Genomic DNA, 17,156 nt, shown 5'->3' on the forward strand with positions numbered 1-17,156 from the left:
GAAACAGGAGATCGGTGAAATCGTGAGACCCTCGTAGTGAACGAGTCTCATGCAGCTCTGTTTCCGCCATTTGTTGCATCAGTGATGACAAATATGTGTCTGAGTGAAGAGAAGTGCTGTGTGTAATGTGGTGTGGTGTGATCCAGTGTGTGTGTGTAGCGGTGTCGATGTGTGTGTTCCACACGCTGCTCTGTCTCCAGTGCTTCTCTGTAATTAATTGGCTGACTGAAAGCGCTGAGCTAGCAGAGCCCACGCTGGGATACTACACACACACGCAGGTCCTACTTGTATGCCGAACACGCTAGGCTGCTACACACGTACGTCTTAAGATGCTCACAAATCTTTCTAACACACACACCCTCAAGCTTTTTGGTGTGCGGTGCAACAGCTGTAGAAATCAAAGGTATTGTCACCATGCTAAGCGTTTACATTTTCCTGTCAGTTTCCATTAACCGTCCCACCAAAGAACAGATGTAACATTGTTCTTACACTGTGATTGTGGCTGTAGTCCCTACAGCAGTGGAGATAAAAGTCTCTGAACAACTAGCCAAAACACACGCCAGATGAACTTTAATGGTTGCTTAAATTTTCATGCATCACATTTAAAGAGCCAAAGACATAAATGCGGATTGTGGATCCTTTTATTTTGGAGGGGGATATCTGCAGCAGATGAAGGCGCCTGCCTTCGTAGTAAACATAAGTTCAGAGGCTGCCTGTGGCTATCCCCTTAGAAATCACTGCAACACTTTATCTCTCTCAACAACAACACAAACACATGTGCACACTTGGATGCAGATATACCCGAACGCAACACACACACACAAACACACACACATGCTGCAATGAGCAAGAAGACAGAGGAAGAAAAAAGAAGGTGAAGAGGAGAAAAACGAGCAAAAGGGAAGCAGAAAGATGAATGAATGTGGGAGTTTGCGTCGATTGCTCCTGCCCTCACACTCGGACTGAGTTCACACACACACACAAACATACATACACGCGCACACACCTTCCTTTCTTACTCACTCTGCCTCATCCCTCCCCCTTCTCCTCCCCCTCCCTCCTTCACTCCTCCCTCCCTCTCTCTGTAGGGTATATTCCCCCTCCATTCTCCTTGGCGCATTGCTGCAGTCAGCACACACACGCACACCCTATTGCTCTCACTTTTCCGTTTTCCTCTTCTCTCTTTCTCTATTTCCCTTTCTTATTCTCGCTCGCTCTCTCTCTCCCTCACTGCGTTACCTTTCCCACTGCCAACCCTCGGCTCGCACACACACAGACCGAAACCTATTGTTGCCTATTATTTTATAACATGCCCGGCCCACCTGATCACAGCCATCTTGCTAGATCGTGCGTCCACAATTTCAAAAATAACACCTGAAATGAAGAAATCATTAACTTAATAGCACCAGACTAAATCACACTTCACAGCTTCATTAAATGCTTATTTGGCTTAATTAGATCCTAATTTAGGCTAAACCTAAGATTAGTGCTGCAATCAGGCTTGAAAATCCAGTTTAAACTCACATTAATTTTGTTGTGAACTTAATGTTTGAAGTCGGTTGCTCCGTGATTAGGCGTAGGAAGATTAGGTTTGGTGGAAGTGAACTCTCAGCTGTCTGTCAAACAGACTTATTTGCTTTGGCAAATACATTTTGAAGGAACCCGGAGGGTTATTGCAGGGTTCAATGAATCTGACTTTTAATTTGATACGACATTAATAATAATAATTGAAAGCCAGTTTGAGAAATCAAGTCTGTATTATTTATCATATAGGATTTTTACCACTTCCCCACATTTCATAAAAATAACCTCTAAAGATATAATTAATTTAGGTAAATGGCTTGATGCTAATGAATATATTAATTACTAAAAAAAAAGTTGCCTGATAAGTTGACTTGTGTTTTCAGCAGCAACTTTTCCCTTTTCTACTGTTTGCTGTTCTTGCTGACTGAAGCTTCAGAAAATTATTGAACAGCGTCCAGCAAACGCAATTTTCTGTCACAGTCTGTACTGAAATGCAACATTTTTCTATCTTCGATAGGTTTACACTTCATGGATAAAATTTCCCTCTGTTCTTTCTGCTGAATCGCCCTTTTGTAATTCAGTCAGGACCACTATAGTCAAAAGACAATTTGTGGTTATAGTTTGGTTTTTGTAGAACAGCACTCAGCACAGAATAGAGCAGACATCAAAGGGTGGCATGAAAAGCAGATTTGAGGTGGAGGTGGGTTGCAAAGTAGCTTGAAGAGAGCAGCAACTGTGGGAAGGCTATGCAGCTTAAGGATAGCCCTACAGTATTGTGCAAAAGGCTCAAGCCACCCCTAATTTTTTTCTTTATATGGGAAATGGGTCCAACATGTGCAAACATGGCAATACAGCATATAAGGCAAAAACAATTTTTACAGTTCTAATGAGCTTAAAGGTGAATATTGGGTTTGAGTGCCTTTATTCTGCAACTCAGCTTTAGCTCTCTCAGGCAAACTTTCTTTGAGTAGTCTTCAGGAAGTGTTTTCCAGGCTCCTTTGAAGGACATTCAAAGCTCTTCTTTGGACGTTCTTTGGATGTTGGCTGCCTTTTGTTCTGTTCTCTATAACGCTTCCATAATGTTGAGGTCTGTGCTCTGACTGATAGTGTTTCATTGCGTGTTTTTCTATCCAGGTATGCTTTCAAACACATTTTCACTCGGTGTGTTTGAGATGACTGTCATGCTGGAAAATGATGCCAATCAATCATTTTTACAAGATCCCCAAAACCACTGGTTAAAATGGAGACAGAGTCTCCACAGAAGCATGTAGACACTCACTATTGTACTTCTTTCCTTATCTACTCTGTACATATTGAAGTAAAAATTTCAAAATTGGATTCATCACTCCGTAAGACTTGTTGCCACAGATTTTCAGTCCATTCCTTGAGTAATTTAGCATAACTCGCTCTTTTATACCCGTTTCCCTAGTTGATGAATGGCTTGAGGATCAACTGAAGGGCTTGATGCATCTCTCCAGGTTTTTCTGGAGTTTTTTCTTAAGGACTGCAGCAGACAGTTTTTTAGGTCTGCCACTTCTTTATTTGTCCCCTAATTGTCCAGTTTCCTCAGTTTTAAAAAAAAAAAGACACAGTCAAGACTTTTGCCCAGTGCTATATGTGAGATTTGCCAAGTTGAAGTGCAGAATGGCATTGCAACACACTGTGCAATACTCCGTGCAATACAGTGTTACCATATAATTCATATTACCACAAGTACTCTATTGCTTCCCCTCAAGGATCAATCAGAAAGTCTTTCTACTTTTTAAAATATAGTTTTAATGCCTGTTTTAATATTAAAAACTTATCTTTTATTATGTTTTGCCTGTAAAACCTCAGAAAAGTCACAATTTCCTGAAGGTGTCTTTACAAGTTCAACAGAATCTTCATCTACAGTATGAGTATCAAACACTTAAAGAACTGTTAGGCTGAAATGGATGCAAGAGTTTTGAAACACAACAGCTTCTGTTTTCTGTTTTGCATGTAGGTAAAAGTAAAGTTCAATCTAAAACTAACCTGAGGAGGTTCGCTGCCGTCCATGTGGATTTTAAGAAGCTAAGGAATTAACTGATTAACTTTTTTAGCTTCCCAAAGCTCTAATCTATTTAAAGTTAGACCCACTCAGAATATTTTAAGTGTCAAATGTGTTTTAGCCCTGCAACAGACTGTTCAAGCTGGAGCCTGCCTGTCAGCTTGGTTAGGCTCCAGCACACCCTGGACCCTGAACTAGATAAGCATTTGTTGAATGCGAATAAAAAACCTTTACCATAGTGCAATTTATCACATGTAACAATTCCAATATTTATCTGCACTGATTCAGTAACCTGAGGATAGATGGAAAAACATTCACAAAATAGGAATACTTGCTGGTGTTTAAGATAAATTAACTGTGTTCATGATCTTATATTTCTGTATACCAAACAAAAATGGAACCAACGTGGACATAATCATGACACGTGGATGCTGATGAACTGTGACTGTGTTAGAATATTTTTCATTTTATTTTTTGTTTCTAAGTCCTCCAGACACAGAGCACCCGCTGCGTTTCAGCGCAGCCATCTAATCAGTGACTGAAATACCACTGGGACGGAAACCAGCAGAGCACCAACCACTGCTCCGACACGTCAGAGCGACTTATGTTTATTTCTGTTTTGGGCTGTTTTAGCGTTGGTCAAAAATAGTTGCTCGGTTTTGCCTTTTTTTTTTTTCTGTCCCCCTACTGAGAATTTTTACCATCAAAAAATTAGGTCATTTTTATCCGTTGGCAGTCTGGAGGAAGTCCATCCATGCTTTTATCTCTCCCTCTTTGGACACTGCAGCTCTCCTTCGTCCAGCTTCAGTCAAAAGTTGCTCTCGGTGCCTCTGCTTGAACTCAATACTGGGTGAAGTGCTTGTGTTAAGACCTACATCACTACGCTTAAGTTTCAGACCGCGTTTTCCTGTGCCACTACTTTTTCTGCAGCTACTGCCACTATTTACAACTGTCTCAGGCCCCTCCCTGGGCCTAGTTGTGCTGGAGGTTTCTTCCTGTTAAAAGGGACTTTTTCCTTCCTGCTTTCACCAAAGTGCTTGCCCACAGTGGGTCATATGACTGTTAAGTTTTTCTCTGTTGTTTTGTGTTAATGTAGGGTCTTTACCTTACAACATAAAGCACCTTGAAGCAGCCGTTGTGATTTGGTGCCATATAAATTAAATTGAATGGAAATTGAATTGACAGTTGTTCATCTAATCCCTTAATTTAATCTAATTCAACCTTAGCAGTTGTATTGCTTATGACCCAAGTATGTGCAGCGCTATTATTTCTACACAAATATCTACAAAATTACTCAAATATATATATATTTTTTATCACATATTATATTACCAAATTATTAAAACAAATATTCTGTATGTGGAATTATTTCTAGATATATAGAGCTTTCAGTTTCATCAGAGCGAACCTGTCAACCACTAAAACTTGGCTGAAATTTCACAATCCCATCTAGGATTTAAGGTATTTAAGTCAAACAGGCAATTTTGCAAAAATGAGCTGACCAAATAAGGTAACAAGGTTTGTGCCATTAATCTAATTTTATTTTCAGATACAAGTTAGGCTTCCAAAAATTCCAAAATGACAAGATGATCAATGTTACTGCTTTGTGCCGTTATTCTCTCGCCTTACTCTGTGTTATAAACACAGCACACCTCTCTCCTTCACAGCGGTGGCTAATGACTTCCCAAAAGCCAAAATACAGCCCCCGCCAGGCTCGGCATCTTCAGTTCAGTTTACAGCCGATTCTTTGGTTTTCATATGAATTTTATTGAATTTAATGCACAAATTTGATGCCAAAAACATCAATTATTAATTGTATTAAATAATCCTGTTAAAATTAATCTGATCAAAAAATACAGAATTATGATATTGTGGCAGGAATTATTTACCTGGAATATTTATAAAGAAATTAGAAACACTTCATCAGTTTTTCCCAGCAGTTAATTTTCCAAACGTATTTAAAAAGTTAGCTGCACAGTTAGAAGAAGAATAGTATAATGCCTAAATCAGGGGATCAGGACTCCAGTGGCTCACCATCTAAAGTCTGAGACGTTGCATGATGATAAAGAGAGACACAATTTTAACACTTAACACCTGCTACACCTGCACGAGCATAAACATTGCCATCTTCTTCCTCTTCAAAATGACTGATCCTCCCTTCCACTCTGATCGCTGCCCTCAAAACACACTTCAGTGGCCTAGCTTTTTCTCCGAGCCTCCTGCAACAGTTTGATTTGGTTTTACGGCTCCAAAGCACTCTCAGAGCTGTTTTTGTCAGAGAAAAGTGCACTACAAATGCCATTTATTATTGATACTGTCTGATATCGAGGCCAGCTGTGCCGTTTGTTTTAGTCCACTCGGACTTTGTTGTGCAGCACTTTTGTCCCTGACAAGATCACAACTAGCTTTGTTTGTGTGTTTCTTTGTTTTATGGGTCATTTGACAGAACATGGTTCCTCTTTACAGGGCAGCTGTGTTTAGAAGTTTTTGATCTGCTCTATAAAAAAGTAAAGTAATGGATCTTTGAGGAAAAGAAAATAAATTAACAGATTTGTGGATGTCTTTCTGGTTGCAGAGTATCTTTGCTCAGTTCCAGTTCAGCAGTGAGCGCGTCTTGCCTTCAGATGCACTGCGGAGCGCTCTGGCCAAGACTTTCCAGGACGAACAGCGCTTTCAGCTGGGCATCATGGACGACGCTGCTGAGTGCTTTGTGAGTCTGCGACAACATTTATCCGTACACACACACCTGCACACATAAATAAGAGAGGTGAGGGATGCCTAAAGGCTGATCTGAGCGAGTGTTTGAGGAACTCCCACATCTTTACTGCAGTCAGAAGCCTTCAGGGGAGAGGAGATATCGAGCACAGCAGCCTCAAAGAAATATGTCTTTTGACAAGCGTGGAGTGTTCACTTTTTGTTTAGACTCTCTGTGTTTGTGACTCCACCGCTGGTGCCTGTTGGGTTGTTACACTGTTATGCTGTGAGGGATTCCTTGTCATCTCATCTGATGTATCTTCAAGCTTACGAAAAACATTGAACTTAATGGGAAAACACACCATCTCCCCTGAGTGCCTTTTCAGGAGCTCTGCAACCAAACTTAAACAGCTATCTTATTCTGTCGGCCAACAATCTGACCAAAAGATAAAATCATTACTCCTTTCTGATAGCTGAAGAAAACATAATCATTTAAAACATCCCCTGGAAACATTCAGTCGCTAGGGAAAAACATGCATTCCCCACAGTAACTACAGTTGGTCTACTGTGGCAGTGTAACTTGAAGATGTGCAACACCGTCTGGAAACTGAGATTGTTCATCTTCAGTTTGAATGTCGTCCCTCAGTGCTGCAGCCAACACGATTCAAGAGGCACAAATTTAATTTAATGTTCTCCCTTTCTGTTTTTTTCTGGTTTCACAGTTGGTAAGTAGTTCGCAGGTGTTTGCAGTCTTCAAACTGTGTGCTAGCAAACAAAACAATTACAAGGAGGTCTTGGTTCAGAATAGTACACCTAGGGACGGCCAGCAACCTCCAGCAATCACTCTCGATCGGGTTCATGAAACGGTACAGTACATGATTGATCTTTCCAAAATATTTGAGTTCTACGTGGAGCGGATGCTAAAATATTCTGGTGACACTCCACAGGTTCTGTTACTTCACTTCCTCGGCGCGTTCCTCTTTTCAAACCCTCTTGTTGCTTTCTTTTCGCCACTTTTGTGCCTCTCTCTTTCGTCATGTGCGTTTTATGTGTGTGCCTGAGAGGCGGTGTCTGATCGATTGGTAGTAAATGTGTTCAGTCAGGGAATCCGTCGGCTTCTTATGAAATATAGATGCAGCTCCCACGGTCAGATTAACAAGAGCGCCAACAGAGAGGAGCGATCAAACGCGCGCTCGCGCATGCACCCACACTATAACCGACCATATTCCCGTACATACCACACACACATTAACTGATGTCTGTCCCACGTGTTTCTCAGGAGAACCTCCTGATGCGAATCCACTTCCACATCAGCGCAGAGAGTAGAGAGGACATCTGCACAGCAAAACACTGTATTCCACACCAGAAGTTTGCCATGACTCTGTTCGAACAGGTAAGGGGATGTTTGTCCCTTCTGCGCCCTCAAAGAGCTGCTACATCTTTCACTTTTTGAATGCATTAATTAAACCGTCCAAACAACATGAGCGCGACGTCTTGGTATGAACCTCAGAATGCTTTTCGTTTCCAGTGTGTGTGTAACAGCTGTGGAGCCACATCAGACCCCCTGCCCTTCATTCAGATGGTTCATTATATCTCCACTACATCCCTGTGGTAAGACAAGACGCACACCTACACACCTAAACACACACAGACACACCTACACACACTGCAGTAAATCTGGCAGCAAGCTGTGGCGGGGTGGCAGTAAAGGAAGGTACAGCGTGTTCCCTACTTCCCTGCACGGGTCCCTTACTGAACCGTGAGTGGCAATCACACATTACGTCCACACACGTGTATCTTCGTGCAAGGGCAGGTGAGGATGTGCAAAACGATTCCCCCATGTACAGGTAGATGATGTTGTGTTGGCAAATACACATGCAGGATGTGTGCGTACTCAAAAAAACCCTGCACATGTGCCGAGTCAATGAAATAAGGTGCAGGGAAAGTAATCAATCAGGTGTTTGATTTAGCGGACCCAGGGGCCGACATAAATCTATAAGTGGAAGTGAGGGCCCCGGAAAGGCCAAACAAGACAGAAATAAGAGGCCAGATCCTCCTATATCCCGTTTGGAAATGAAACACAGCCGAGGAAATAGAGGAATGAATGGCGGGGAGGGGGCAAAAGTACAAATAAACACTCTATGTCAAAGTAGTTGTGGGGCACAGAGGTACCACTGGTCTCTGTTTGTGCCTGTGAGCACTGCCAAGTTATTTTTACCCTTAATGAAGCCTGTTGTTTACAGTCTAGATAACCAAATATGCAAAAGTCAGCATGAGTAAGATAGTCAGAGGGCACCAAAAAGAGAAAACAAATGTGTGGTTCAAGCACACGGTGCAAGAGTGTACCCGGCCGGTGTGTTGTTGTCGTTGTATTTTCTGCTTTCTTAGACTCCTCATCTGACTGTGTATCTGAAGAGGAGAGGTTGAGCAAGGGGTTGAAATTGAGTGAGACAGTGTACAGAGAAGAGGTTGAGTTCATTTCAGGCTAATGGAAGAGGTGAGAGGAGGCGAGGAGAACGGCTAGGAGGAGGACAGGTTTTTAAAATTGTTATTCTTAAAGGAAAGAAATATGTCGCTAGAAAAAGCAAAAACCAAACAAACAAAAACAAAATGCACGCATTATCCCATACATGGTACCAAGTCTGAGACAGATTTGTAAAGTTTGTTTTGTATACACAGAGAATTATAACGTATATTTGAGCTTGTCCTTCAGAGGACAATTGTACTTAAAAGGGATAAACAGAGCTTAGTATTAGTAAGTGTCATTGCTTTATGCTTTAGTGAAGGAGATTGTCAGAGGAAAAAATGCATTTATGGTCGACAAGTAAAGCTTTCTGAGTGGATAATTGTAGAAGAACTTCTTCAACAGTAATGCTGATATATGGTTAATGCTCAATTACTACAGTGGGGTCAAAGATCAGCATCAGTCAGACAGGGTTTAGAAATTTTCTCAGACTTAAAAGGTTTTTTTCACAGCTGACATGCCTGTCTATATAATCTACATCTTTTTCTTATTTATTATTTTTTCATTTAAAGAATATAACGTTTGTGAAGTGAGAGAAATACTGGAGTAAATTTCATTTGTCTTCATAGTATAGTGTGTTGCACATTTGCCTAATGAGTGCTTGTCTTGCTAAGTTACCCACTGTAGAGGGATTTTTCATTACCAGCATCGATATCTAAAAGCAGAGAAAGAAACAAACAAACTTATCAAGTTTTGCTTCTTTTTGGTCCAACTCTGGGATGCATTCACTCACCGGGTGTCTGATTTTATTTTGTGTGTGTGTGTATCCAATGCTGCAGTAACCAGGCAGTAAGGATGCTGGAGTGCAGAGAGAAACCCACGCCGGACATGTTTGGAGAACTGCTACGCAACGCCAGCAACATGGGAGACCTACGCAACTGCCCCGTGAGAGCGTGCACACACAGGACACTTTTGCATGAAAACGTGCATTTCATTTTGTGCCCTTCCACGCTCAAGTTCTTTGCTTCCCTTTTATGAAGAGAAGAATGTAATCAGGAAACTAAAGCGGGGTGAAAATCACATTCTGAAAATATAATTTGCACTTGTTTCATCATTTCTTTGTTATTTTTCCTCCTTCTCTCTACGGCGGGTCTCTGTTACATAATCAGCGGCTCATTTGCATTTTCTTCCCGTTTTTCTCCTCACTTTCTATTACGGGAAGCATTTTCCAAGTTGTCCTCATCGACCTCCCGTACAGTAAATGATGGCAATCATCAGTTTCTTCTTGCGGGAGAAAACTGTGTTTGGTTGTTCAGAGGAAGATCGGTTTGAAATTATACATGAAGACGGAGTGTTTTTGGAGTAAGAGCCGTGCACGAAATGCAAACTGTAAAAGCAATAATGGGAAGAGAAAGAATGGCGTACGTGAACAGAGGAATTTTCAATGATTCCTTTGTTCTGCAGGTTTGTGTGTTGCGATGCCACATGGGGAAGTGCTGCTGCTGAATAGATCCAGTTTGGCCACACACACCCACCTCTGTCTGCCAAAGTATCTGTACAAAGAGCCTCCTCTCTGGGCACGGGCAAGCAGCTGCCCCTCTCGTCACACAGCACAATCACCACTTCCACTGCTGCAGCCACACTAACACACGCCCAGCGTTTCTTTAACCACGGTAAACGTTGGCATTGTGTGCGCAGTCCCACGGGAGACACACAACCTGTCTGTGTTTATCTTTCATCACTTGCAGCGCTGATCTTTTGTTAATACCACCTTGGGCTTTGCTCAAACAAAGTGATGGTATTTGGATGGAAGCGAGGCTGCTGGATGATACTGTAGGTGTGAGATTGAAGATAGGACAGTGCAGGGACTGGATACTGTGATTGATGGCAAAGTTTTGCACAGGCGATTTGAAATTTGGCGAGTTGTGAACTAATATCAGTGCAATAAAGTGAATATGTAGATGAGATGATCAGCGTTTTAGCTCTTCAGATGTTCATCAAAATGTAAACATTATACTGGATCACTGTGACATGTGACAAGAAAATAAAAATGTTCATGTTTTCTATGTAGTCTTTTAATGTAACACGTTATTTACTCATAGGATTTACTCAGTGCTCCCGTTCATGTTTTTTGAGTAGGGAATGGTGTGTATATAACTACAGGGAGTGCAGAATTATTAGGCAAGTTGTATTTTTGAGGAATAATTTTATTATTGAACAACAACCATGTTCTCAATGAACCCAAAAAACTCATTAATATCAAAGCTGAATGTTTTTGGAAGTAGTTTTTAGTTTGTTTTTAGTTTTAGCTATTTTAGGGGGATATCTGTGTGTGCAGGTGACTATTACTGTGCATAATTATTAGGCAACTTAACAAAAAACAATTTCAATGATTTATTTTTACCTATGAAACAAATATAACATCTCCACATTCACAAATATACATTTCTGACATTCAAAAACGAAACAAAAACAAATCAGCGACCAATATAGCCACCTTTCTTTGCAAGGACACTCAAAAGCCTGCCATCCATGGATTCTGTCAGTGTTTTGATCTGTTCACCATCAACATTGCGTGCAGCAGCAACCACAGCCTCCCAGACACTGTTCAGAGAGGTGTACTGTTTTCCCTCCTTGTAAATCTCACATTTGATGATGGACCACAGGTTCTCAATGGGGTTCAGATCAGGTGAACAAGGTGGCCGTGTCATTAGTTTTCCTCCTTTTATACCCTTTCTTGCCAGCCACGCTGTGGAGTACTTGGACGCGTGTGATGGAGCATTGTCCTGCATGAAAATCATGTTTTTCTTGAAGGATGCAGACTTCTTCCTGTACCACTGCTTGAAGAAGGTGTCTTCCAGAAACTGGCAGTAGGACTGGGAGTTGAGCTTGACTGCATCCTCAACCCGAAAAGGCCCCACAAGCTCATCTTTGATGATACCAGCCCAAACCAGTACTCCACCTCCACCTTGCTGGCGTCTGAGTCGGACTGGAGCTCTCTGCCCTTTACCAATCCAGCCACGGGCCCATCCATCTGGCCCATCAAGACTCACTCTCATTTCATCAGTCCATAAAACCTTAGAAAAATCAGTCTTGAGATATTTCTTGGCCCAGTCTTGACGTTTCAGCTTGTGTGTCTTGTTCAGTGGTGGTCGTCTTTCAGCCTTTCTTACCTTGGCCATGTCTCTGAGTATTGCACACCTTGTGCTTTTGGGCACTCCAGTGATGTTGCAGCTCTGAAATATGGCCAAACTGGTGGCAAGTGGCATCTTGGCAGCTGCACGCTTGACTTTTCTCAGTTCATGGGCAGTTATTTTGCACCTTGGTTTTTCCACACGCTTCTTGCGACCCTGTTGACTATTTTGAATGAAACGCTTGATTGTTCGATGATCACGCTTCAGAAGCTTTGCAATTTTGAGACTGCTGCATCCCTCTGCAAGATATCTCACTATTTTTGACTTTTCTGAGCCTGTCAAGTCCTTCTTTTGACCCATTTTGCCAAAGGAAAGGAAGTTGCCTAATAATTATGCACACCTGATATAGGGTGTTGATGTCATTAGACCACACCCCTTCTCATTACAGAGATGCACATCACCTAATATGCTTAATTGGTAGTAGGCTTTCGAGCCTATACAGCTTGGAGTAAGACAACATGCATGAAGAGAATGATGTGGACAAAATACTCATTTGCCTAATAATTCTGCACTCCCTGTATATGAAACATTTAGATCTTATAAGACTTACAGAGTGTATACTGTGATTTAATTCAGAGCACATATAACATAAATGCACTATTTAAGCTGCAGAAATTCTTATCTTCCCCTCCGATGTACTAGTGCTGTTGCTTGGCATCCCTGCCTGCTATTTTCAACCCTTCCACCACCTCAGCATCCACCCACGGGAGGGCTGTTTACTTATTATGCCCCAATTTTATCCATCCATTTTCTTCCACTTATCCAGTTCAGGGTCACAGGGGGGCTGGAGCCTATCCCAGTTGTTACAGGGCGTGAGGCACGGTCCATCCAGGACAGGTTGCCAATTTGTCACATTCACACCGGCAGCCAAATTGCAGTCACCACTTAGCGTAATCCCGTGCATGTCTTTGAACTGTGGGAGAATGCTGGAGTATCTATGTGGTGTGGTGTTGCGTGCTAAACACCCCACCTCCATGCTACCCGCTCCCCAATTTTTATGTAACATATTTACATGACACCCATCCTGGATGCCAGCCTGGGTGCCGAATTCAAACTATATTTTTGTGCTGTAATTAATCTGTGATGCTTCACTAAAAGATATTACATTTAAACTTTTACTAGTAACCAAGTTTCTTCAGAACCAGCCAGAATTAGACTGCAGTTTTTTTATATTGCAGCTGATTTAAACAACTTTACACACCGTGGGCAGTGCATCGCTATGTTACCCCATCAAAGTAATCTATTACTATAGTTACTGTAATTGTTCATTTGGTAGAAAAAATAAGACATGTCACTATCCAATGTAATGAAAGAAAAAAAATAGAATTATTATTTAACGTAGTTGGCTGCTGCTGGCTGTGCAGGATTCAAATGTATGCATATAAGTGATCATAGATTTATGGCTTCATATATCCATTATCTATAATGATACATTTATTATATGCAGTCAGTGACCATGGTGGTGACAAATGACTTGTAAAATGGGCCTGCATGTTGGATTTTTTTAGTTTTGGCTGTGATCCTTATTGATATAATAAAGCGGTTTACATAATCTAGCTAAACTGTTGGCTTGTTTACAGCCTCTCTCATCAGCTGTGGTGGTTTAGGCGTTTATCAATCCTCCATGAACGATCTCTTCAGTGACTCCATTATTAAAGATGAGAAAGCATTTTCATTCCGCTGCTCTTTGATTTGTCAGGAAGCAACAACAACAAGCTTTGTGTCATTTTAATCTGAAGAATGCCACAATCAGCATACTGCGATCCTACAGTATCATTTGACCAGCAGCCCTGTTATATAACTCTCCGTGTCTTGGAAAGGTCTGCATGGCCACAGTGATTTAAAAAAAGAAAAAGAATGGTGGGGAAAAAAAATCTTTGCATATAAAATTCAACGATGAGGCTGCACCGATCAATGCTGTATTATGAAGCAGAGCGAATCTGTTTGCACAACCGTTTGATGAATGATGTTGTCAGCGGCTGTTCCCCTCAGCGCTGAGAGCTAACTGAAGCTGTGTGTCCCGTCCATGTGTCCTAAGCATACAGATAGCCTCGTGTCTCAGTGCTGTGCTGGTTGGCTGCTGCTCCCTGGCTTGTGTTTGTGTCCCTTTCTGAGAATTGAGAAGCAGACCCTGGCAAAATACCTTCCTGCCATTTCTGGTGCCAGTGCAAGACGGCCCGCCGCCCACAAAGGGAGAGTTCTGTGTGCGATTGTGCTTATGTGTGCGAGTGCTGTGTTTGGCAAAGTGTCTGGTTGCCAGGGTGTTCTCAGGCTGTTTCCGAGCCCGCTCTGCCAGCACTGCGTGCATGCTTGCGTGTGTACATGTGTGTACGTTTGTGTGTGTGTCTGTGTGCACCAGCTCTGTGGTGGGTCATGACTCAAAGGAAGGATTCAGAACACACGGTTCTGAACTCAACAGAAGGCCCAAGGGACAAATACAACTCAGCACAGCACTTCTTCCTCTGTCGTTCTCTCTTACAGTCCTTTCATCATCTCTCTGGTTTTTTTAGCCTTTTGTCTCTGTCCCTCACGCTCCTACTGTTCAGGTTTTCCGTGTGTGTGCGTCTTCATTACTGCCAAATAAAAGGGATGGCTTTAGTGATGTGCACACTCTGTAGCCTCATCACACATGATGAATAAAGCTGTTTAATCACGCACTCTCTTTTTTTTTTTGTTTGTTAACCTCCTCTCGTCCTTTCGCTCTCACAGAGTAACTGTGGGGAGGTATTGCGTATCCGCCGGGTGCTGATGAACTCACCGGAGATTGTGTCCATTGGGCTGGTGTGGGATTCAGACCACTCTGACCTAGCAGAGGATGTCATACACAGCCTGGGAACCTGCTTGCGTCTGGGAGATGTAAGCGACCGCACATTATACACTCATTTGAACAAAATTAGTGTATATCGTGCGTTTCTATGCAAGCAGCTGAGCCCAAACTGACATAAATACACAGATGTAATGCCCCTAATATTCTGTGGCGAAAATAGCTTTTTGTGCAGTGTGTACATGTGAATCAGAAGAGCTGTTAACTCCCAGCAAGCACCAGACGCCCCTGGGCCTTTTCAAGTCTAATTTCAAAACCAGTCAGGGTCGGTAAAAATACTCATAAATACTTGAATTTTATTGAAGTGAAGGTGAAAATTTGTTGGTTTTTTTGCAGAACAATGGAAATGCCTAAGATTAAATTTGTTGAAATTTAAAAAGTTTAGTTGACATCTGCATGACACTTTACTGTTCAAAAATGCAAACGTATGGATATCTTATCTTATCTTATCTTATCTTATTTGCATTGTATTTGGGTGTGAAAGGTTTGCAATTACACAGCAACACATTATTAACAAATAAAACAAAACAAATGCAAAAACTAGTGCTGGATGGGATTTCTTAAAAATGTTTGCTTGCAGAGCTTATTTGTACTGCACTTTGGACAGTCAAAGCCTATTGTTCCCAGATACTCTGGTTGCACAGTGCTGCAGGGGTTTATAGAGTCGTCTCACAGGAAGAAGAGGTCTCCTTTCAAGGTTCAGTCAAATGTAGATATAAAGGGATGTCATGTCAAGGACCAGTAAATTCAACCTTTTTTTTTTTTTTTGCTGGGTTGTCTCAAACTGATTTCAATTAAAAACCAACAAACAAAACTCACTTTTACTGTAGTGCCACCAACAGGCAAAATTTGCATGTTTTTAAAAGCTTAGAGCCAAATAATTGTAATCTCTTGCTAACAGTGCATGCATACTGGCATACCGAGTGTTTTTGCATGCTAATGTTTTGCAGGAGTGCTGGGGTTTTTTTGGTTTTCTGTCCTTTCAAGTAAGGGTTCATGGTAGATTAGTGGCAATGCTTCAGAGCGCAAGCCTGACAATCATACATTGAAATTGGTTTCTCTCTTTTGTTTAAGAGAAAATGCATCACAGTCTACTAGTCCTAGTTTTTACCATAAACAAAGTATTTATGCATATCTCATACCTTTTGGAGAGTTGTTATAAAAGTGAATAGGGTCCAGGGTATGAAAAATCAGAATACAGTAGATTCCTAGATTTCCGGACCAAGAGTAGTAATTTGTAATTTGATCTACAGCAAACTGCTTTCTGCTAGATGTAAGCACATGCATAAATTATTTTTCAGCACATTATCACATGCAAACTGTCCGACACAAGCGCATGCATGGATGTATATGTATTTTCAGTGTGTGTGTGTAAACAAATACACAATAACTTGCAATAATGTGCAAGTTCAGCATGACAAAAAAACAAATTCTGTGCAGATACGACATAATCTTCCAGACTTTCGATTTTCTTATAAAGAGCTCAGAACGCTACTTCTCCATTTACAGCTACAGTTTTTACACCTCTCTCACACACACACACACACACACACGCACACACACACACACACACACGTGTTCGACCTCTGATAGTCGGCGTCATGACTGAGTAATGTTGATGCATTTTAATGCCCCTGTTACATCTCCAGCCGCATTCCGAAGTGATATCCATGAATAATGGATTAGTGAATATGAATATGTGTTACAGTGACTCAAGTTTTTCCCTCTATCTTCTGTCTCCGCCTGCTGCTCTGTCTCTTGTTTTCATCCTGCAGCTGTGAGGGAAAAAAAAAACAAGCTGTTGAATAAGAAAATCTGAAGTGTTACCTATTGAATTTTCCAAATTGTGTTTAGCTATTAAAAGTGTGTGCATTTGCCTCCACAGTTACTTTCACTTGCTGTTTTTCTGTATCTTACCCATCCCCCTTTTTTACACTTTTATGTCCTGTTTCTCCTCAGATTAGATAACTGTAGTGCTGCTGCTGCAGTAAACCAAACTTTATATTCAGTTAAGTGTAAATCAGCTGTTAAATTTAAAAGGAATTAATACAGATCTTTGTTGTTTATCTTCAGATTTATGGGCTGTTGGCTGGACAAAAGAGTTGTGGTTGTGCAAACTTGTTAAGATGTATTTTCTGATTCTTTAAAGATTTCAAAATAATAAATAATGAAAGCATTTGCTGGTTGCAGGACCAGATTTATTCTAGCTTATTATGTTGAATCATGGAGATATATGGTTCATCAAAGCACAATGGCTAGAATTATACATATGGCTATCAATACACTGCCTTTGTCTGTGCGTGCTACTAGCAGTATCATCTGGAGCAAGTGACCTTACTAAGAGATGAGTGTGAGAGCCGTGCATCATTTCCGCTTGAAAAACTGCAGCGTGTATGCAGCACTGTAGGTTTGTGTGCGCTTCGCAAG

General features: G+C 41.4%; 1 protein-coding gene across 5 annotated transcripts in view; it reads left to right on the top strand.

Annotated features, from left to right (window-relative positions):
* The window catches only part of usp54b (ubiquitin specific peptidase 54b), a 60,154-nt gene that overhangs the window by 23,527 nt on the left and 19,471 nt on the right, over positions 1–17,156 (top strand). For all 5 annotated transcript variants that reach the window (XR_014801064.1, XM_084937393.1, XM_084937390.1 and 2 more), the window contains 5 exons: positions 6,129–6,263; positions 7,527–7,640; positions 7,776–7,858; positions 9,551–9,656; positions 14,615–14,761. Coding sequence is in view for 4 of the 5 variants with exons in the window: in XM_084937393.1 (XP_084793519.1) it covers positions 6,129–6,263; positions 7,527–7,640; positions 7,776–7,858; positions 9,551–9,656; positions 14,615–14,761 (585 nt within the window). In the remaining variant the exon portion in view is untranslated. The remainder of the gene's footprint in view (positions 1–6,128; positions 6,264–7,526; positions 7,641–7,775; positions 7,859–9,550; positions 9,657–14,614; positions 14,762–17,156) is intronic.

Source organism: Perissodus microlepis, chromosome 8 (genome assembly GCF_051167445.1).
Source record: "Perissodus microlepis isolate ML-2025 ecotype Zambia chromosome 8, ASM5116744v1, whole genome shotgun sequence".
Classification (NCBI taxonomy): domain Eukaryota; kingdom Metazoa; phylum Chordata; class Actinopteri; order Cichliformes; family Cichlidae; genus Perissodus; species Perissodus microlepis.